General features: G+C 35.7%; 2 protein-coding genes across 3 annotated transcripts in view; one reads left to right on the top strand and one right to left on the bottom strand.

Annotated features, from left to right (window-relative positions):
* The window catches only part of LOC136719153 (isoaspartyl peptidase/L-asparaginase), a 145,984-nt gene that overhangs the window by 71,744 nt on the left and 49,692 nt on the right, over positions 1-24,548 (top strand). The window lies entirely within an intron of this gene.
* Positions 1-24,548, bottom strand: part of khdrbs2 (KH domain containing, RNA binding, signal transduction associated 2) — a 66,413-nt gene that overhangs the window by 33,058 nt on the left and 8,807 nt on the right. Inside the window, exons 2-3 of the mRNA XM_066697045.1 lie at positions 16,661-16,788; positions 3,122-3,238 (exon numbers count right to left, since the gene is read on the bottom strand). Of these exons, the coding sequence (XP_066553142.1) occupies positions 3,122-3,238; positions 16,661-16,788 (245 nt within the window). The remainder of the gene's footprint in view (positions 1-3,121; positions 3,239-16,660; positions 16,789-24,548) is intronic.

The raw sequence follows: 24,548 nt of genomic DNA, 5'->3' as shown, positions 1-24,548 counted from the left end.
GGTTTACAAAGAATGGTGTGAAAAGGGAAAAACATCCAGTATGCGGCAGTCCTGTGGGCGAAAATGCCTTGTTGATGCTAGAGGTCAGAGGAGAATGGGCCGACTGATTCAAGCTGATAGAAGAGAAACTTTGACTGAAATAACCACTCGTTACAACCAAGGTATGCAGCAAAGCATTTGTGAAGCCACAACATGTACAACCTTGAGGCGGATGGGCAACAACAGCAGAAGACCCCACCGGGTACCACTCATCTCCACTACAAATAGGAAAAAGAGGCTACAATTTGCACAAGCTCACCAAAATTGGACAGTTGAAGACTGGAAAAATGTTGCCTGGTCTGATGAGTCTCGATTTCTGTTGAGACATTCAGATGGTAGAGTCAGAATTTGGCGTAAACAGAATGAGAACATGGATCCATCACTGTGCAGGCTGGTGGTGGTGGTGTAATGGTGTGGGGGATGTTTTCTTGGCACACTTTAGGCCCCTTAGTGCCAATTGGGCATCGTTTAAATGCCACGGCCTACCTGAGCATTGTTTCTGACCATGTCCATCCCTTTATGACCACCATGTACCCATCCTCTGATGGCTACTTCCAGCAGGATAATGCACCATGTCACAAAGGTCGAATCATTTCTAATTGGTTTCTTGAACATGACAATGAGTTCACTGTACTAAACTGGCCCCCACAGTCACCAGATCTCAACCCAATAGAGCATCTTTGGGATGTGGTGGAACGGGAGCTTCGTGCCCTGGATGTGCATCCCACAAATCTCCATCAACTGCAAGATGCTATCCTATCAATATGGGCCAACATTTCTAAAGAATGCTTTCAGCACCTTGTTGAATCAATGCCACGTAGAATTAAGGCAGTTCTGAAGGCGAAAGGGGGTCAAACACAGTATTAGTATGGTGTTCCTAATAATCCTTAGGTGAGTGTATGTATGTTTCTACCTGTTTATTTTATTTATTTACGTTTTGTCTGCTATAATTCAATTAATAATAATTTGAACCTTTATTATATAAAAGCATTGAGCAGTCCAGAATAATCCAAAATAATAAATATTTAAGCTTGGAATGGTGCCAAAATGTCAGGCATGAAGTTCATAATAAAACACCACAAAAGACTGAAACACAGTGATATTGAGAAACCACAAGTGATAGAAGACATGCAAAACCCTGCCAAGATTAAGTTTTACCTCTACAGATATATTGATTTTGTAAATGCAAAGATGCCAGACACATGGATGGTACACTTTTCAACCAGACTAAAACCAAAGACATGATCAATATTTCAAAGAACAGTAAAAATACATTATACCTTAGTACTTCTTAGAATGTTCTTAAACCAATAACTGTGATTTAATTAGATTTAGATTTAAATTAGATTACAATTTACAATGCACACAAAATTAACTTATAAGTTATATATATATATATACTTATATATACTGATAAATGAAGTAATGTGAAAGTAAGATACGGCATCTGAGGTTAATCGTGAAAAAAACATTTCAGAACTTTTCAGGGCTTTAACTTCTATCCTGTAAAACTCTTTGTGAAAGGCTGGTAAAACAGGAATAGACTCTGGCATGGCAACATTTTACCAGTAAGGATGTTGATGAACAGTACTTATACTGCTAACAGATCCTATTCCTCAAAATCATGACTGCAAAAATGTTCACAACGATTCAGAGTTGTGAGCTCGCATAAACACAGTTTGAGAACTACCTAGAGGCTAGACGGGTGAGACGGAGAGCTGTGAAAACATCAAGGTGGATCTGTTGCAGAAATCTGCAGATGTAATAGAGTGAAAAAGCCGTTAGCATCCATGGGGCTACATTAATCCGGCTTCTACCGCCTTAAAAGTGCAAAGGAACTTTAATCTTTCAGTTCTACAAGTTCTTGGCTTCTAGTAAGACTGTTCATTAATGCACTCCTAGCTCACAATAGCTCTGTAATTCAACACTGGGAGTATTCGGAGATGTGCAGTAATACTATTTTATTGGTGTGAGTATTTTACATGTCAATAAAAAAAAAACATTCTAACAAATTTTAATACTTGTGATACATTTTTTTTTAAATCAATTCTTAAAATCACCTAAAATTTTTAAAATCTTAGTGATTTAACGAAAACAAAATACTAAACTTCAAATAAACAAGTGCACAAAACAAACATGATTAAAGCAAACTGCTACCAACATAAAAGTCAAATACATTGAAAATAACTGAAAATGCACTGGACAAAATAAAAAAACTATTAAAAAGGTAAAAATAAAAAACAAAACAAAACGGTCCAATGCAGTAATACCTCACACTACCAGGGGCCACCTGTTTCTTTGACTCTGCTCTTTCTGTGGATGCTGATCCTGCCCAAAGCCTCAGATAAGGAGGCCCCCCATGGGAGCCCAAGTCAGCAGGATGAATCGCTTCTGCTGCGAATGAGATGCATGTATTGTGTGAAGCCATTTTCAAGTGAACACGGCAAACTGAGGGAAACATAATGCCAAAAATAGGACTCAATAGTGCTGGAGCTCCACCTAATTCTGAATTCCTAAATGTCAGGCTCAATTCTTGACGAACGTGGGCTATACCGAAGAAGCTCCCATTTTTCTCCCTAATTGCCCCTTAATTGCATACTGGAGAACAAAATTCTGGCATACACATCTTTCCATGTTTGGAAAAGTTAATCTATTTTCTTACATTCCAGTAAAACGTTGTCAGTGATTCTTATCCCTGATGAAGTTCAATGGACCAGTTACATTCATATGGCTTTATGACGTAACGAGATAATTTGTAGTGCTGGGATATTAAGGAAACAACCTCAATGGTGCCGGTTATTGCAGAGATTCATGCAAATTATATATTTCCATGTGTCTTCAGCACTACCTTTCAGCTATTCATCGAACATCCCATGATGCTGGTGTTAAATTAACCTTTCTAAAGAACCCTAAATTGTAACTCATCATTTATTACTCTTTAAAAATAAAGTATACAGTTTTGGACATTATCAGCAACTGAACCTGTAAAACTATAATAAAAAAAATAACAAGTAAAAAGATAGACAAACGTAAAATTATTTGATGAGCAAACAAGTATATCATAGTAGTAGTGTCATCATACCTTGTCTTTATCTCTCATTGATCCTTTTCCAAGAATGGACATTTTTGCTCCCGTCTCTTCTTGTAACCTCTTCAGCGAGTTGCCTCGGGGCCCCAGTAATTTTCCAACAAAATTAAACTGCAAATAAATGAACAAAATACATTTAATAAATAAATAATCTTAATGTTTTTTCATGTTTTCTCTGTGGGTTGATTCTAAATTAATTAAAATCATTTTTACATTTGATTGAGGAAGTGTACAGGAAGCCTTCAGAAAAATGCTATTTGCTATAATTCAAGGCTGTCATTTAAAAACAGTCATTCACTCCTTGAAACCTTTCCGCAAACTGATATTTCCTAAAGAATTAGATGCTCAGACAGGCTCACCCCCACCCCCGACTCATTGTGCATTGTTCTGCATTATTCAGCGAATTCAATTTGTTGATTCTCCCTTGGGTTACATAACTACACTCCTGCCATTAACCCTGTTGCTGTGTGACAGTGTGTCTTGGGCAGTCATGTATCACTGCTGGAGACCAAAGGATGACACAGGAGTTTGTGAGGAGATGCTAGATGTGCAAAGGCTAATAAAGTTCTAGAGAATGATCTGGAGGTCAGATACCAGAGAGAAGCAAAAAATAATGAGTTCTCCTCCATTGGGAAATCAAGCAATATTTTCCAGATGAAGTGCTATCAATTACCTGCCCCGGGGCTCCAAGTAACATTTGAGAAGTACTGCAGACTAGCATGAGTTCAGGAAATATTGTATTATTAATATTGAAATAGACATTGGTGGGTTATTTTTTTATTTTTTATTACAGGTTGCCCCTAAACCCTAATGCTTTACAGGACCAAAACAAGCATGCCATTAACACGCAACAGTACGACTTCAAATTTGCTTTGTGTATGGTAATTTGAGCGTGGCATGAAATCAAATATTATCAAAACCCTCAAGGAAAGTCTGATCATATTTCCAGATCATGTGGCCATGTTTAGGTATATATTTGCAGCTCTACTTTGATACATATGGATGACTGTTTCTGTACCAAAGCAAACACATGGGAATATAAATGCAGCTGTCTGTTTCTATATACATTGTAGTTTTGTTTTTCTCTCCTCGCAATAACCTGAGGTCAATGCCAGAACTTAATTAAGTTTCTCAGTGTCTAAAAATAAATATATAACACCTACAGTTGACACATTTTCTAATGATTTCATTTTTTTTCTTTTACTTGCTTCATTAAGAATTTTAATTGATTGCAGATTTACAGTAGTAGCCCCCGCTTGCATGTGTCAGTGCATATAAAAATAGCTTGTTTTCAGGCTTCTGAAACAAGATCGCCTCGCCTAACCTTCCTGGGATGATTTTAACTGAGCTTAAAATCACAATTTATCTTCTTTTCTAGTGAAGGCGTCTTTCCAGTTAGAATGCCTTATTACACTGTCTTCGTTTGTGCTTCGTTAAAACTGTGTAACTGATGAATGGCAGACAGGGAGTGGCGTGAAACATAAATACCTGCAACCCAACAGAGAAAAGTCTGGAAACATGATACAAAGCTTCGTTATTTTCGAAGATATGAGGGGAATGTCTACCTCCTAATAAGTTCCAGTTCCAGATTCTAGTTCTAACCCCTTCATTTCCATTAATAATAACCTTGGACTCCTTTCACACCAGTCACACTCCTGTTGTCATTTTCCTTTTCTATGAAGGGGAATTACTGCTCGAGTTACATAAATTAATTGTCACACAGGTATTCTCTGTCTCTAGCCACTGTATTCCAACACTTTTAGGTGAGATTTAACAGATGCATGTATCCATTATATCAAGTGTTCTGTTTAAAACGTTGTCCACTAGAAGCAACAGGTGAAGCTGTTTGTCTGTCCAAGTTAATACACTGACCCTGTTGGACACAAGTTGTGGAATGACTCTGGATATTTGGTGCAACATTGCTGACCTGCGTATTTCCCCTGAGCTATGTTTCTGATGCCCCCATCAAAGCATGCCATGCCACAGTCTGCTGAAATGAACAGGTAATGTAAGTTAATTAAAAGTACCACCTTGAAGTGTTTGGAAATGTTCAGACTGCGTATCTGGGTGTACTTTAACTACCACTAATGTGATTTTACAGCCTTTGTTTGACAGGGATATTGGCATGTAGCTGCAGCTGGCAGTGAGCCTCACAACAGATGGCCACTGACTACAGTCGAACACTGTTCACAATGCAACTCCACTGGGCTTCTACTAAAGTGGGCCCTGTTTTCATTAAGCTAATGAATGTCTGGAGCAACTATCCAGCTCTATGGTGAGCAATTTTGGTTTATTAGGGAACACAGTTCAGTGTTTAATGAAGTGTAAAGTTCCACAAAGTACACCCTGCAGCCCTAACATTGCTGTGTTCTTGGACAGGAATACATTTTAGAGTCCAGTTTCAAGTATTGGTTATTCCAAAATCAGAATTACCTGCACAACATATGTAATAACCATGATTTCTAAACGTACCATGATTGCTATAGCATCTTGTGTGTTAAAATAATGCAGTGTAACAATTTCCCCATGTCTTATGATTTCAAATTATAATGGCAAATAGACTTTAATGTGATCGAGAAACATGTTAAGGGGCTAGTGTGCTTGATACTAATCGAGATTAACAGGATATTTTCTGATAATGATGAAGCTGGCACAAATCCCTGGCTTTTTTAAGGCATAATTTTAAAACACTAAAAATGTTTAGAGGCAAGTTTTAATATGTTACAAGGGTCTTTACACATAACCTTTACAATTAATATGTTTCAACTCAAAGAAAACAGAAGCATTTTCAAATTTGGTGCTGGCACGATTCAAGGCTTTCACATATAGCCTTAATTCCTAAATGTACCGAGATATTAAAATCTTCTGTGGATAAGAAATTAACTTGACAAACTGCTGTCTTTGATGTGATCACCTAATGAGTGTAATGATGTATAGAAACTACATCTGGACCTGGACTTGTTGACTAGACTGAGGTATGCCTCTGAATGCCGTCAGTGTTGGTGGAAGGCACAAAAAAATATTCCTACATTCATTTGAATTACAAATGAATATCTTAACTATAAGGTATTCTATCTGTTATTCAGGTTTCCTATATACTACACTCCCTTTTTTTTTTAATCAAATTTGAAACTTAGGGTAGACAGAAATATGCCATAGTTTAAACAATCCTGTTTTTGCCCCTCTGTAAAACTAGCTTAACTTCACTGATTGCTCATTCATCATGTTTAACACATTTTCATTCGTCTCTCTCAGTGTTACTCAGCAGTGACTAGATACCTTTTTAGTTTAAGTCTCTGTACAGTTTTTCACAATCAGGAAACACTTTATAGGCATTATATTTAATTTGCAATTTCTCAGCTGAATTTGTGTGACTTGCTTCCTATTAGGTATGAAAAACTATTGGCACTCCATAGTGTTTTATTTCATTTTCTGCCAAACAATATTATAAATGTGACAACTAAACAGTTATCAAGAACAAAGCCTGGCTGTGTAATTACTATGCTGCAAGCAAATATCATTTGTACTGTATGTTTATAATTAAATCAGACTTCAGTACAGTTAGATCATTGTTTGATAGCAACAACAATGCATGTTGAAGTTAAATGTGCTTATAAAGAGTTTAATATTTTTATGCTGTGAGTTTTACATATGGTCTAATACAGTTCAGACTTTTTTGTAGTGACTAATACTTTAGAATGAAGGGACAAAAACTTAAAGTTAAAAGCTTTTTATAATTTTCCTTAGAGAATGTGCCCAGATTTTCAATGTAACTGAAGATGAAACCAGCATTGGATAGCTACCATATTTGCAAGAAAATATTCAATGCTGACAACAAAGAGAAAAAATAAAAACTTGCTGTAGCAATTTATTTCATGTTTTATGCAATATATTTGCCTTTTAACACAAAGCAATGCAGCAAACTACACTTGAACAATTTAAAATGCATTATGTGCCATTTGCACTCAAGTGCAATACTTTATTTTGGGGAGTTTATTGCTTTCTTAATGGTTTTGTTATTTTGCTTCTCTTCAAGTCATTCACTTCTAGGATCATTAATGCAAATTACACTTTTGGCTTTATTTATTTCACATAAGAAAATGATTTCATAAAACATTGGAAGAAAAAGGAATTCAAATATGTCATGTGATTTTTTATTTTTATTTTTTATCTTAGAGGACTGCTTATCAACAAACATCTATCAGACATTAGTAGTTTTACATTGCGTATCCCAACAACAACCACAAACAGAGGCACTCAAATCATTTTACAATTATTGAGCTATCCTTGGCACAGTAGCAATGTAGCAATGTGATATTGTATACATTTACATTTCAGGTTGACTTCTTTTCACCACTGTAGAGTTCATGAATTTAAAAGTTTGGTTCCTTTTTAGGTTTCCCTCGTTATATTAGTATATTTGTTGTCTACATTTTATTTTTACCTTTGTCGTAGGCTGCTCCTAAATGTGGAATATAAACCTTCCCTTTCCCATAGACGTAGTCTCTTTAACCTGACAAAGCTAACCATTCAATGTCACTGGACAGCTGAGCCATAGAGTATTGGTCCACAACACAGGAATTTCCTTGCTTTAGCCTCTCAAAATCCGATGCTGATATGACAAGTGCAATCAAGCTTTACAATCTTGTTTTAGTTCTACCTATGTGTGGTTCTCCTGACGAAACTTGAATTCTGGTCGCAAAGCAACCAATTCCTGGATGTGTGGCATATCTGACAGACAGTTACATGCCAGATTAATTTGGTGAATCCATGACTTGTTTGATTAAAGGATTACCTCAGAGGGCAAAAGCTGGGATTTAACAGGGAGGTTGCCGAATGAAATAAATTGGATTAAATGTGTCGGTGGACAGCGGTCTTAGTCCTAGAAGGATTAAATAGTGGTAGACTGGTAGCTTGCTAAATAGAGGAAACACAGAGGATTGCTACAGACAATATGAATGCAGCTGACCAAGAAATGATATGAAGGAAAATCCATTTAAGAGCACTCAAACAAACTAGATATTGTTTAATTTTGTTTGCTACTCAATCTGTATATGCAGTTTAAATAATAATAATAATAATAATAATAATAATAATAATAATAATTGTGATTCACCAAGTTGAAATACCAAAATGGTAAAACATTTATCTCTACTGCAACTAATCAAGTCTGCGTGTCAATAGCTATCTACCATTGAAGACAATGGAAGAACTGGATTGGATAGTGGAAAAAAGTAGAAAGGAAAAAATATCATTTAAAATTAAAATTTAAGCAAGATTAAAATTAATAAATAATCATATAATTGGAATAACATTTAAGTCTTTGAACAGCTTTACAACAGTATGAAACATACAGGAAGATCTATTACTGGAAAAACTGTGTGCGTTTAATTTTCTTACACATGATAGTAACAATTGCTTCCCCAAATATCATTTCATTTTATTCTTTAGAACTCTATTAAGGGATGGAAAAAAACGACTTTGTGTAGCAGTCGGGAGCAGATGGTCAGTGGAGATATGCAGTATTAATGCAATACTGCCGAAATGTGGTGGAAGGCTCAATATAAGTAGTGGTCTTATTCAAATCAATGAATCTCTCTGAAATTCATAATGACTGCTTGTGCATTTTGATAGGAGAGGCCAGAATTCACGAAGTCTCAGCGCAAATGTTTTTTTTTTGTAAATGTACTTAATTTCTAAGTAAGTTCACTCTCTGTTTTATGTTCTGTTTGCATTTCGAGCCTTATCTCGTAGAAACACCTTTCTATGCTGCTTGTCCCCTTTTGGCTAAACATATTTCCCTGGTAGTACAACAGTGGGATTGTTCTGCTCATAAACGCTTGCCTGGACCTCGATGTAAAGGTCACAATAAAGTGAAGAAGATAAACCCTCGTCCTCACTCTCCACAAGAGCCAGTGGTAACTAGGTATGTGTGAAGACTTACACACTAGAAGGAACATGTAAATAGATTTACAACACTGCAATAGAAAACAGATTTACTGTGTTCTCAATATTCAAGGTCACAGCATTGTTGCTGATGTATTACCGTGGGATTTGATTTAATTTCTGATAGTTATATTCAATTTCTAATAATAATTAACATTCTTTATGGCTTTTGTTTTGTTTATAATAAAATGTCTATGCAATTGGTGTATTATAGCTCTTCTGTAATTATTCATTACAGGAAACATAACAGTTTTGGGAGCTTGTGGTTTAAGGCCAGACTGGGTTTGCTATAGCATTTCAGACTGTACTTCTAGGCTTTTCCAGAGGTTCATGATAAAACATTCAGAAAAGCTGTTTGGCAGATCTGTGCAAGAGTGAACCTCCATGGAAATCATATAACCCTGAAGGTGTTTTTCTTTCTTTTTTTAAATCAATTATACACCTCTGTAAAAATAAAAATAGAAAAGTACGGAAATGCATTTTAGGAATATCAATTATTTAGTTCCAGGCTGGCCCAATCTGATGGGTTAATTGCTTGCTGGGACTGCATGGGGTGAGAGGCAGGTACCTCCTTGCCATATGTATGAGATAACCTCCACTCTGCAAGTGCATTCGATTCTTTCTTTTTATCCCAATTGGGATTGCTGTAAAGCTATGTGACAGTTACCCGAAGGCAGATACAGTTAGGTCCATAAATATTTGGACAGTGACACAATTGTAAACTTTTTGGCTCTGTACGCCAGCACAATGGATTTTGAAAAGAAACAATCTAGATGTGCTTTAAGTGTAGACTTTCATCTTTAATTTGAGGGTAGTTACATCCAAATTGGGTGAACGTTGTAGGAATTAGAATTATAAAAATGGATGTAATTCCTACACTGTTCACCCAGTTTGGATGTACAGAGCCAAAATGATGACAATTGTGTCTTTGTCCAAATATTTATGGACCTAACTATATCAACAGAGAGAAAAATACAAATAACAATTACCTCTGAATTGCACCAATGACCTCCTGGGAACCACAACACTATTGAATAGTCATTAAGGTAAATGAAACATAAATGTGAGCCAATATTACAATATTAGGGCTACTAACTTAAACGTTGTGTGTATTTATTTATATATATGTATTTACTTCAACAGAATTATAACCTCTGGGCAAAGAGAAACGATAAGCCCTGATTACCTTAGCTTTGTTTTGCATTCATTACAGACCCACGTTTTTACAATGAAGAAAAAAGTAATTATACCTTTTTCTGTTAATGTGATGCACAGGACTACCTATTCAGTTCACAATAGGATGTGGGAAACTGACAAGATGAAAAATGCAGTCTTGAGTAGGAGCATTTACATATTCCTGGGTCATACATCACCACAGCTTTCAAAAGTATTAATGACTCTCCTATGACAGGGTTGTGATTCTTCAGCTCACTTGGACACCTCAAGACCAGCAAAAAGACCTCTGGAGTGGTAAAATTAAAATAACAAGAAAAGTAGTCCTTATCTCAGCAGATTGCCTACATGGCCAAGTTTTATTACTTTCCCTGGTTGCTTTTTTCAATCGCATGCACCCATATGAGACTCCACCATGGAGAATTGGTGCAAACCAATATGATCGATTATGAGCTCCGCTTTCCTTTCTATATGCTAATGTACAGAAAACGAGTAATTATAGGAGAAAATGTCAAGTCCTCATAGTTGATTGGATTCTAGTAGTAGAAGCAGAAATGTCCCAATATAAGCATCTTCTTGGTCTTAACTCTTATTATATTCTTATGCATGTTTCCTTCAACTGTACAACAAAAAGAAAGACCTGGAGCTGAAGTAAAACAGGAATAGCATGCCAGCCCTTATCTTTAGTCCACTGTGGATTCCTTTAAGTCATATTGCTACTAATGCCAAATAATTTAATTTACCAGCAAAAACATTAGCATGCTTCATAAAACAATTTGGACTAAGATCCCCGCAAAGTGCTGCAACTTCCCCAGTGATTGATGTTTTTTTCCCCCTTGAATCCCAAAACGGAATAAGGATGTTTCTATGGAAACGGTATCTTTGACATTTCCAGAAGGTAACTCCAGCGCTGCAATTCATTCTCAGCCAGACTTCAACCAGCAGACAAGCTCCTTCTGACTTATATCTGCATTGTGTGGTGTTTGAAACTTCTGTCAGCAGACTATTTCTTTTCGGCAGTCTGCAGAGGATTGCAACCACGTTCTGTAGCATACCACCTGACTTGTAATAACTAACAAGGCCAGAGAGGACTTTTGATACCAATCCCATAGTGCCAAAGCATACAGGTATTAAATCAATTCCACAATTGATTGCTTATGTAAAGTTGCAACTTCTAAATTTAAAAACAGATGTTAAAAACCATGCTGCACACATTCATATCCGCTAGATAACATGGAGGATAAAGACAGCACAGAACGGCAAATGAAAATGCACTTTTAATCCTTATTAGATTGGAAGGTGAGTAATTTGCTAGATTTCATGACTTCACTGCACTGGCAATTGTAGCTGAAAACAAAGGCCCAGAAGAGTCAGTACAGAAGAGGAATAAGATAATAAAATTAACCCCCACAATATGGAGTAATTTGTCTCTCTAGTGTGAAGAGCATGACTGAATGGCGGGGTATGCTCAGATGAACAGTTTGCTGACGGAATGCTAAGAAAGTTAATTATTTCAGGTTCATAAAAATTAAATTAAAAAAAACAATACGACTTTGAAGCGTTTCTTTTGTACCCCCAGCTCTGTGTATGATATTAGTTAGCATAAACTCTGCTGGACCTCGTAGCAACACTTCACTGCCAATGTAATCTGTCTTTAAAGTAGCTTGATTTACAGGATACAGCTTACTTTACAGTGAAAAGCTGCTGTTTGTAGCAGATTTACAGTTAGTCCAATTTTCTGGAGAACATATCATGACTTTGAAATGAGTATGAAGTTGTGGAATTTTACTGGCTAAGTATAAAAAATAGAATCAGAATCAAAATCTCAGCAAGCACAAAATACACACAAACACACACACACACAAGTAAGATCACATTATTTTAGAGGCAAACCATTTTCTACTGTATTAACAGTGGCACATTGACAGCTCTGGAAAGGATAGCAAACTGTGCTAGTTATCAAATGTTACCAGGACTTTATCTGTCTACCCAAGCATTCCTATAGCAAACAATTACAATGTGAACATACTGAAACGTTGCGCTCCACCAGTGGTTGGATAATCCTGCACATACACATGTCAGTGTGTATTTGTATGCAGAAATAAACTAATTAAAATCAACCTGCTTTAATGAGGACATCAAATGAATGTTCCACAATTTACTTGATTTCAAACTGTGACACAGAAAAGATGTTTCCTGGGAGGCTTGCTTACTAGGTTTATTAGATAAATTAAATATGTTCAATATAGAAAAGAGTGTCACTAAAATATTTCATATTTAATTACTTTTCATAATTCAGTGGGAAAAAATCTAACTAAAGTCTGGGATAATTGTTAAATTAAGAGGAGACGGGCATAATTGCTTCTCAACGAAGCTGCAGCAAAAAGAACAACTTGTTGGCTAAAGGACAGAGTGGAAACATTACAAAGGTAACCAGTTCATATAAAATGAAAGATGCTCTTATACATTTAGGCTACTTCTTGGCAAAATGATTTAATCAAGATGACTTTCAAATGGTTACAACTTTTGATATGGGAGGGGTTGGTATTTAAACATTTAAATTAAGCCAATATGAATTCATCGACACAGAGCCGGTAAATATACATGGGTAAATTTATGTTGGAACATGATTAACTTTTAAATGTGTGAATGTAATATAAAGATAACATAGCAGATGACTATCTTAGTGTTAACTGCCATACAGATAGCACTCTTTGTTAAATAAATGGCAACTGGGGTGAGTTTGTTTATTTGTAGTATCTTCATATGGAATTAATAAGTCGTTACGCTAAGCCCTATTACTTTTATCAGTCTAATACCGGAGACTGGTTACTTCAGTTTATGACAGCAGCCAGACAGATCATTAATTAAACTAGCTTCATTCCAGGTTCATTTGTATTAAAACTGAGGTTCGAAAACTTTCTTTTAAAGTAATAAAAAAACAAAATTGATACACAGTTACATCAGAGTTTAAATGTAAAATGTCTGTGGAGGCCAATCAATTATAGACAAGCAAATACAGTACTGTCTCCGATTTTCATTGCTTTTTTTAAAAAAATGACATTGAAATAATGTACAAATAATATCTGGAAAGTAAAATATGTCACTCAGCTTCCAGTTGAATTGACAGTGACTGTTGCAGACATTTATTGATGGAAAAAAGAAAAGACAGGACACAAAAAAGTAATTTGTGAAGCATGGCTATCGGGAGATATTCAGGAGACTTGAATAGTATGCTGAATGCCTTGCCTAGAGGTCTATGAAAGAATCATTCACAAAAGATTATAAGAACATTCTCACTTTACTAAGAGAGTTACCTGAACAGTGAACACTGAACATATCAGGAAATGAGTCTCCACTCTATGATAATTTGTTTGAAATAGAAACGACACCACCCACACCCCCAAATTCACCGAATTAAAAGAGATGCATCTATCCATCTTTCGTGTATGCAAATGCATAAATAAGTTGGTTTCCATTTCCACGTCCTGAAAAGAAACCATATAGAGAAACCCGCTGTTCTATCAATGCAATTTTGGAAAGGTGTCCAGTGATGTAATTAAAGCTATACTGTGTCCATATTGAATCCGGTGAAGTAAATGTCAGGATGCGGGCCACTGCTGGCTTCAAACGTGTGAAGTCCACCCAGCCATTGAGAGAACATGGTAATAGGAACATGTAGTTGTCTTCCACTATTGTATACCGAGTATCTCCAGCTCGGGAGGATTTCCAAGGGACTGTCAGGGTGTGAAGGGATTGAGGACGGCAGCAGAACAAGCAATTAGTGAATAGCCGAGCTGGTGACAGAGCTGGGAGTCCATAGAGGCAGTAGTTAGAGGGCATGCATAGTAAAGCAGGCTGGATACTTGGGGTAGAGCAGCACATTTAAAAGAGTTTCTGACATGCAATTGTATTAAATCAATCTGGCGTGCTTGTCTTTGATTGTCATCACTTCGGCATTCTATTAACTCCCTTTGCAGTTCACCTTTACACCTGGAAATGTCTCTGGGCTCCAATTATCTTGAAACAGCCAAATCTTACATCACAGTAACATCCACTCTGCTGAATAACTGTATAATTATCATCAGAGTCACTCTCTGTGACATACTTATTCTGTAGTGCTGATGACACTCTGCATATGAATTGTCAGAAAGTACTGAACGAATAATAGAAGGCTTGTGTTAAGTGACTGTTCAAAAATCAAATATTATTGACCGACTTAACTCATCTTCTACCCCTTGGATTTTCTTTTTTTGTGGTTAGCGGCGTGCATTTTGCAAGTTAACAACTCTTTTCTGGAGTTTGAGTAAGTGCTCTTTTCAGCAGGATATCCATTATGCTAACTCATAATACATGTTTCCCCTTATTACCGAGGTCAGCGTTGAAGTAATTGAGCGTCTCAAGCTGTCCCCAGACTCTGTGCGTTCCAGTCCTTCAGCTTTGCAAAGGAAGTGTTAAATACAAATGAGACGCTTATGCAGTTAACATTACAAACGGGTGGCAGGAAATGTAGGTAAAGGAACGCTGTCTCCAGACTAATTACTATGGATTGAACTGCAGCCACAAACGCAGGAAAGTAAATCCCAATCTCTCGTGAGTATGTATCGTTGTTGTGACTGCAAGTTACCATGTCCTTCTCTGATGATAGACACGTATGTAATCATAACCTTTCAAAACAAACCCTTCAGTATGATGGTCTCTATGCATAATAATATATCCAATTCTAAAATGTTACATGTCTTTTAAAAGGAGAATCTGCACAGAATGAGTGCCCCAAAAAAGAGAGTGAACAACTTTTACTTATTTTCTTCATAATCTGTGTCAATGTCTGTGGTTCATAAATACTATTTTGATTATTTCAAACTAATATTGCTTTAAGAATCTCACTAAATAAAGGATTTATAGAAGTTTTAAACTAGGAATACAAAGTACTAAACCATTTATAATCCCTTTGTGGCTGCTGTTTGTATTATACCTACAAAGGCAATGTGAAGCAAGGTTGACATCCCATTTTAAGTAGAAATATGCTACTAGACTATAATTGTGTATTTATTTATTTATATCTGCTTAGGTTGATAAGAAGTAGGCCAGAAAGCCTTTGTTTAAACAAAGATACCTACATCTACATTGATTTTCAGGATTGCTATGCACATAAGAGATTTCAAGACTAAACAAATAACTTAATTTCAGTCGATGGCAAATTGCTCACAACCAAATCTAGCAATTTGATTTTTGTGATAGTCTCACATTGAAATGGGTTTTTCATTGATCTCTTGCCACCATGTAAGAAAGGTTGCATTGAACTCATATCTATTATCATCAATGTCTTTGAGAGACCATTTGAATGGACTTTTTTTAATATGGCAAGTTGAAAAGATTTCTAGCTTATTCGATGATGGAAAATGTAAATAAATTGTACAAAAATGAAAAAACATTCTTGCTTAAAGGTAATTTTACACTGACAAATCTGACAATTTGTAGAAAGATACATGTATCTACAAAATATGAACCAATTTTACCAAATTAATTTGTTGTGTATTCTGCATGCTCAATTAATTTGTGATTAAAGTAGTCAACCTTGAGTAGAACAAATGAAGGATGTACTAAAAAATGAAAGACATTTTTACTCTTGATGAAACAATCCAAGAGATTCTAAGACTATTCTTGAAATGGATGTATATATGTGTGCACCAGTATTTTAACGTCTTTGGTGTTAATTTGAATATTATTGCACTGAAAGAGGGTATAAGTGGAACACCAACATGTGCTGTGGACTAAAGGGTTTTCTTTTTTCGTTTTATTTGGATGAATGAACCATTAATGTCCAAATCCCAGGTGTACTCCTATGTATAACACTGCACATTTTAACGATTACAAATTGAAGCAGGCTAGAACCACCATATGGAGAGCACAAACTGTGGCACCGTGGTGTAACAAACTATAACTGGATGTGAAATTGATAGCATTGGCTTTAGAAATGATTTTCTGCCTCTTTAGCTCCAGGCACAAATAATTTAATGTACAGTATTTCTTTGCCGTAGTATTTGAAAGTTGATATTTTGTAAGATTCTACAAGGGGAAGTACCAGAGAGATTGCAGTGCAATTTCCTTCCATTTAAACTGTCTTCAAAGGAGTAGCAAGCCATTCTCTGGGGTGGGGAAAAGCACTCGGCAAAAGTAATGGAGAACTGTAGAGCAAATTGTTTATTCTACCTAAACTGCTTGGGTGTGAATATGCAGTACCAAAATGTCTCTGCAGTCTGGCATGCAGTTTCATTCTACATTTTTTGATGGTCTGTTTTATTCAGTGGAATGTGTGGTTTTGAATAGCGCAAATATGACAATTCAAATATCATTTTGAGTATCATGGAAAATGTTAAAATTGTCCTTTGAATGAAATATATATCATTTTACCTTGGGATACTGCTGAACGGGGATCACCACTCTTTCTGACAATTTGATATTTTTGTTGCTGATGACATCAAGGTATTTCTTCCCTTGCTCTTCCTTTTTCAGGTCATCTCCTTCATATTTTTCAATTTCTGTAGGGACAGGCAAAATCCACTCATTAAACTAATAAACAAAGTATAATGAAATCATATTCAATTTTGGTAAATGAGTGATCTTCATTAAATAACAATATATTAATAATTTCTGTATAAATACAATCCCTTGAACAATTTTAAAGAAGAATTATGTAAGGATTAGTAAACAAATAAACCATGTTCATATCGATGCATTTATTCACTCGGGGAATAACCCAAACCAATTGAAAAGCAGATCTTATTTGATCATTATAGGAAACATCTTAAGTTTTTTTTTTTCTGTTTCAGATTGACAGTACTGCCTTGTATATTTAACAAGGAGCACTTAAGCATGGCTAAATAGACAATTTTCTGTCCATTTAATTGTTTTTTTTAGACAGATGCGCATGTTATCTAGTATATCAAATGCAGCAGTGACATGGGTTTATGGTAATTAGATAGCTGAAGGTATGAACGTTTGAAAAAGTTATCTCTAACCATTAACAAAAGACTATAATTACGTGGCTTTGGATGAACAGCTGTACACCTTTTTGATTAATTACAGGCAAGAATAACTGATATTTACCGATTTACAAATTATAGTTCAAAACATATAGACAGTTCAATCAAAAACATAAGCATACTGAACTTCTTTTCATTAAACTGAAACTCACGGAAAACAATCAAACACAGCTTCATGACGAGACATCCATAGCATATGTATTCTAGGCATTTTGTAGCCCTTCTAAGCGAGAGAATTTTGAATCAGATTTGGTGTTCATATAAGAGAATAAAAGTCGCACAGCTGACAGATCCTCTTTGGGTGAGTATATGGTCCTACTTTAAATTCATAGAGGGGAAAACTGTGACCAAATTCTTTCTCCAGACCCATCTAAACCTGGTCTGGGTATTAGGGATGGCACAGCAGTACAGAGCAGATTTATAAACGGATGACATCACATGCGCTGGCGTATTTTCTTCTGAGTAGCTGATATTGTTTTCTATTTAGTTTTTATTCACTGTTTTCATTGCTGTTCTACCCTTTAGCTATGATAACCACTTAATAACAGTCTTGATTTGTGGTGAAAAGGCCAATGTTTGAAATGATTTGGGACAACACAAGTTTCCCAAAAGGGAACCATTTCCATCGAGATCCTATTATATATCTGAATATTCATCATTAGAGCTTGCATTTTCAGCTTGAATAGTTTTTTCAAATGTAAATGTAGTCAGATATTATTTATGTAGTAGTATTATTGATAGCACTTTCATTAGTCACCTTGTGTTTGAGGTTTGACTGCTCTATAGCACGTTGCCAAGCCAAATATGAATGTGTGCCTAAGCTGGGAAGCTCTAATGTAGAGCCCTGAGTGGATTCCAAGATATTGATATTTCTTGCATGAGGAATTTTATAACACTAGTGAGGTTTCTCTCAAAACGGCACAGCCACAAGACATTAAGAGGGGGAAAAATGAAGCTGTCTCTCGGTCTCTTAGGAAACCTTTCTGTCATTGATAGATGAATAATCAGACAAGAATTAAGACCCTACACCTCTCATTTAAAACGGGAAAGGAGAAACACGGACGACAAATAGAATAGGGAAAGTTTTGTTAAATATGCTATCATTCAGCCATAATGAATCCTTTTCAAGTGGCACAATTTGGAAAAAAATCATGCCACCATTCTCTTTTTTCATACAGAGCAACTAAATCCATGAATAATCTCGATGCTTCCCGCTGTGACAGTTTCCCAGGGAGAGAAATTCAAATGGCAATCAGACAATTTACATCCCTGTGCCGAGCTTTCTTTAATCACTGAAAAGGTTTTAATCTGTCTCTTAAAAGCATGCAGATTTTAAGATTTAACATTATTGCCATTTTCCAAAAGATATGTTTAAAACCCTTCCCCCAATGAGCCTAGACTCATTATAATTAATGCACTACATAGTTGATAACGGCTGTTAATTCTTCCTCTCCTTTGTTTATGTTTTTCACTTTTTTCAGGGCTCTTCCAAAATACTGCATTTATGTACAAAACCAATATATGTGTTTTAGGCTTTTGGAAATTGGGAATGTTCCATTGTCTGTTTAGTATCTTATTATTTATATTAACATCTGGGACTGCATTCAAAGACAAACTACTGCAGTGGGATCAGTTATGCAAAATACTACAAATATAGCAACTGCGATATGAATTACAAATTACAATGATATTCAGTTCAATTGAAATGATAACGATTCTGTGTTGGTTTAAAATCATAGTAAAGCGTAGTTGCCCTGGTTATGGGGAATAAAGTAGTTTACTGCAGGCCTCTGAAAACCGGCAGTGAAGTCTTGTTAAAGATGCCAAGGCCAAGTCACCTGGCCCTGAGGACACAAATATTGGTTGAAAACACAACAGTGTGACAGTGTAATAATAGCTTAGTGTAAAGCACAGCTTGCAACAGAGAAGTATTAATGTTTGTGAGGTGTGTCGTTATATACAGCTCATAATTAGCACTTCACATTTGCTTGAAATTGAGTGTAATTAATTTGGACCACTGTTCTCTGCTCAAGGTATAGTTCTCCAATTGTTGGCTTCATGCATTAAAGTTTTATTTGCTTATGCTAATATCAGGGTTAACAGTATGATACTCCTGTGCTTAATGTGGGTATACATTTCAAAGGTGTCAATTAATTCTATGAATTTCGTATTGATGTAAATACATATACAGCTATAATTAAATTTTGTCATTTTAAGGAATTGCAAATTTCACAGTGAAAACTGGAAATAACTCAAGGTCTGGTTAATTCTATAGTATTGAATAGTGCAACACCAATGAATCTGAATACTAGCAAACTAGTTCTATAAATGTTTGTTTTCTTCCTTAAGACAAACAGGGAAACTAATCCTTGTCTTGTTGTAATAACATGTTTTTATGTCACATACATATCCTTTGCTTTCAATTATACAGGTAACCCTCAAATTAGGAGTTATACGCTGGAACAGAATAGTGTATGAGTCACTGGTTCCTTTTCTGTATATGCAAAATGAGTGTCTTAACTAAATAGATATGCAGATTTTTGTTGTATATGTCATTAGGATGTTTAGGCTGTGTTTTGTGATAGTTCTTCTCCAGAAAACTACACACTATGAGCTATGTTCTTCTTTTCAGCTGATGGGCACAAAAGCAGTAGCCCTGCACTGGGAGAAAATTAAGGATGAAGCAGTGAAAGTATTTTGCACAATGCTCTGAAAAGCCACACAACATTGTGAGATGTACAATATGATTTAGTGATTTCAATGTCAGGTTGTAGGACTGTTGTGACTCGGGATGTCTGAACCATAAATACATCTTTATCTATCCAGTTTAATGATACAAACAGTCACTGTCTGTGCACTGTTTCTGTCTTCTGTCTGATTGTTTAAGTGCGGCTGTTTTATGTTTTCAAATTGGTCTCAGCATGCAGTAGTTTTTATAAATTCACTGCACCGTAGAAGAAAAGAGAGAAAGAGAGACAAGTAGGCCTATATACTCAACTCTCATCATTTTACATCTGTGCATAAATCTGGCTTCCCCTGCAGTTTATAATCTATTGGAAGGTTCTCTTAATAACCTGTGAAGTCTACTGCCCAAGACCTGAAGATTGCATTTGTCCGTTTGTTCCTTTTGATCAGCAGATGCTAATCTGATATTTCAGAGTCTTTTAAACTCCATCGGAGGTACCGCATGTAGTGTTTTTGCTCCATGTACGCACGACTGGAATACAATTCAGATTAGGAGTTCCAATACACTCAAATATTCTGAAGATTGAAAAAAAAACATCTGATTTCATGATATTTTGGAAACGGGCTCTATTTATTTTTCCTCCTATCATAAAGCAGTTTGAGAGGCTTGCACAGAGAGTACTGCACAGGAAAAAATGCATTGTGCTGAAAAAATTGCAGTTGAAATTTTGAATACATTGTATTCTAAATTAAATTGGTTATCATGTTCCCTAATTTGTTACACAGATCTTCCCATAGTTGAGAAAGGGGGGAAAAATGTTTTCTCTTCGCACAAGTTACAATATAAGCAGAGTTAAGAGGAGCTGAGCCTTGAAAGCTAATACATGAAAAGGCACTTAAAAAAACAGGAATAGCTTCAAGCAATTATGTTAACAAGTCTGGAACATGAGCTATAGAACTCTGTCTGCATAAATTATCTACACGTTTGCAGATATTTTATATAAATCATTAATGTTTTGTTTTTTTCCTGTGTATTTCTCCAAACTTCAGGGAGAATACAGTTATGACATGATAATAGAATTAGGCTAATGTATTCTGTGACATACAGTCATTTCAAGCAACCAATCTGGCTTTGTCTGTGTGACCAGCTGACAAATAGAATCTGTTTAATATTGTATCATACTTTTATATTAGTGCCAGACAAAATACCAAGTAAATAGAAAAGCAGGAAAAGCACAATTACATGCTAAAAGCTTCAAATGGTTCTCTTGTGCACCCTAAAGTCTGTTTGTTTTTAAATGGTGGATAACATGCAATGAAGATAAGTGAAACATAAAAAGTATATAATGCTTTTGCTAGGGTGACTCTCTCTCTCCCCTCCTCCACCATTACTGGAAAGCAAATGGTATAGGGAATTCCTGTTCTTCGGGATGTGTTGTGAATTTAGTAGAGGATATGTCTTTGCTAAATCATTACTTGCAGAAGTATCTGTCTGTTTTTAGTTGATGTTCAGAGTATGTGCCTAATTCTGAGCACTTCTTGACCATTGAGAATGTTGTTAGAAGACAAAATATAAATTATTGATTTTAGTGTTTTGCATTTATTGTAGTTAACTTTATCATGGATATTATAGGATAGGATTAAAGTCCTATCAGTATTAACTTTTTTTCAGTTTTCTTTGCTTGATAAGAATGGACCACTGCCTAGCTGTATTATAAATGACCTATTCCCTACTTTATCTTCTACAGATTTTTGCCATAAAACGTACCTTCCACCTTGATGCATTTGTTTAATTATCACATTTATTTCTCAAGCTTCCAGCTTCAACCCTGCATGATACAGATGATAATTAGATTATCTCCCAGTCCTGCTAAACAATAAAGGCGTGTTTTCAAAATCAAATGTTTGAGAGCAGATGGACTTCATCGAGAAATCATTCTGATGTGCTACACATTATAAGAGTATAATGGCTCTTTATTTAATTTACAATATAATGGTGTTCAGGCTTGGTTTAATGTTTTTGGAAAAGGCTGCAGGCACCCAAATGTAATTGTGAGACGGAGTAGGTATTTTTTTCTTTTCAAAGTAATTGAATGAAGCATCTCATACAAACTAATTTGAAAACCCAAAACATACCTTTATCCCAAAGCCACATGAAAAAAACATTTGCTCTAATAGCACATGCCACCTTCAATTGTTGTAGATCTGAAAGGTGAAATACAGATGATTTACAAAGTGAACTGATCTGAAGATAAAAATAAAAACTTATATGTATGGGTAAATACTCGCACTAATTCCTCAATGGACTATTGGTGTAATTAGACTAATTGTGTGCTGCATTCCTGTGTGGCAATTTATACTTTGTTCATACATTTTTGAGTGGCATAATTCCACAAGTAAAATAATAATAACCAGTGGTCTGAGAATGTGTACTTTGAGAGTAGAGCATCCAATTTCCTGCTCCAAAATATAGCCGTCTCAATCATCCATTCTGGTATAAAGGGGGCAATATTCTACTGTGAGATCAGATTATTTAGAGATATACCTTTGCATTTAAAATTGGATTCATCAGAAACCGTTCCAAAGGAAATAATTGTATGAAACGAATATCACAGAAAAAAATATATTCTTGGTTGAATGGTTAAGCTATTTTCAAAAATGATCTTCTCACTGATGCTGTGACTTGTTCGTAGTTCCTTACCTTTTTGGATTCTGTGTAGCTGTCAGTTGTATTTTACTGGATGGGCTTGAGATTTTAGTGAACCACAGAGGGTTTAAAAAAAATCACATGGCACACATGTCTACCATGAGACGTGGGAGTGCTAAAGTCTAAGCTGTCCAAGAAAGCATTTTGTTGTTCTTGTGTTCAATCAACCAGTGATTAATAATGTATTTTATAAATATTTATTGATATTGCATTAAAAAGGAGAATGTAGGTTTGGTCTTTGTGTAGGATGGGTAGCATAATATTCTACTGAAGCATGACCAGCGAGTTATGTCAAATCCACCATGTAATTCACCTTAGCTCTGCTGTTTGTGCTGTGGGCTTGGAAGCTGATGACCTGTCAGTGCAGTTTCTGGGCAGTTTGTGTATGTTGCCTTCATCTCACCCAACGTCTATGCGAGTTGTTTGTGGTTAGATGAGATTATAAATGATTACTGATTCCAAATTGATGCTGACAGGAAAATTATAATGGTTGATTATAATTTTTTAACAACACACACCATTCAAAACATTCCTCCATAGTCCTTTCCACTTTTTCCATCTTGGTTCGGGTATTTACAATATTCCGAACAGTAGGAGTGGAGAAGGACAATTGTAACTGTCATCCATGATTCATGACAAGTGACATGTATGCATAACCATAAACGTAGGGGACATTGAATCTGAACTTGCAGCCTGCTGGCTTTCACAGCAGTGACGATATAGTCTAATCTGACAGAAGGGACCTCCAGCTTTCCAGGCAGTGAACCTACATCACACCTTTCTGTAGCACTAAAAGGACTGTCAAACAAGGAATTGCATGAATGGAAAAGCAGCATTACCCACATTGCCAATAAACTTACAACTATATGGCTTTGAACTATGATGTGCTATAATTATTATTATTATTATTATTATTTTTTTTAATTGCAAGACAATATATAGATCTACTACTAGTTAATGAGTTAACAATGGTATTTGAATAAAGGTCTTCATCAGTATGCATATTCTGTATACAGTATCTATAGTATTGGTGTAATATTCTGAATTGATATCATATTCTATTAGTACAAGACTTGCCAGTTGAGGTGGAAGATTAAATGATCCAGTAATTTAAATTTCTGTAAGCGATCTATCCAGGGAACTGTCTTTCATCACTGGTGAACATACCATTCTGGTGTCCCATGTGACTTCCGTGTGCTTCATCTAACCTTGTAACAGCATTATTTATTTAACAGTAGCAAAAATCCAAGGAGCTGTCTCCTCGCCCTGATTCCTATCTGATACAACCACAGCGCATTACATGCACTTCCAACACCTTCTGATTATTAAGGTGGAACAACAAACAGGAGGGAGAATGAAAGTGCTGTTAGAAATACAGATAATTACGTATATACAAATATAAAACATCTGCAGTGTTTTGGGCACTTGAGAAGGGTGCATATTAAAAGGAATTTCTGTAGAACAATAGAGGATGTCCATCCAATTATATAATAGAGACCTAGCTATATATTTAGGTGGCTGGCAGCCACAGTTCTCTGGCTCTGAATATGGCATTATCACATCAGTGAGAAGGTTAATTGGATATGAACAGATTGGGTTAACTCTGATACCCTGACACCTTAGTGTTCATCAGCCAATTAGGGTACTATTGATCCGTGCTTGTCTGATCCTATTGCATTTGGTTGTCCTTTTCAATTATTTTGAGGATTTTAACATTATCACACTTTTACATTCTTCCGTGAGAGATAAAAGAAAAAGTTGTTAAACCATGTGCAATATAATATTATATTAGAATGGTTACAAAAAGTCATCAGTAAGGGTCCTAGACTAGTCATCAATGAACAGTCTATTTAGTTTACTTTTA

This window comes from Amia ocellicauda, chromosome 23, assembly GCF_036373705.1.
Source record: "Amia ocellicauda isolate fAmiCal2 chromosome 23, fAmiCal2.hap1, whole genome shotgun sequence".
In the NCBI taxonomy this organism is placed as follows: Eukaryota; Metazoa; Chordata; class Actinopteri; order Amiiformes; family Amiidae; genus Amia; species Amia ocellicauda.
The sequence above is the reverse complement of the archived record's forward strand: the minus strand, read 5'-3'. Positions and strand labels throughout refer to the sequence as shown.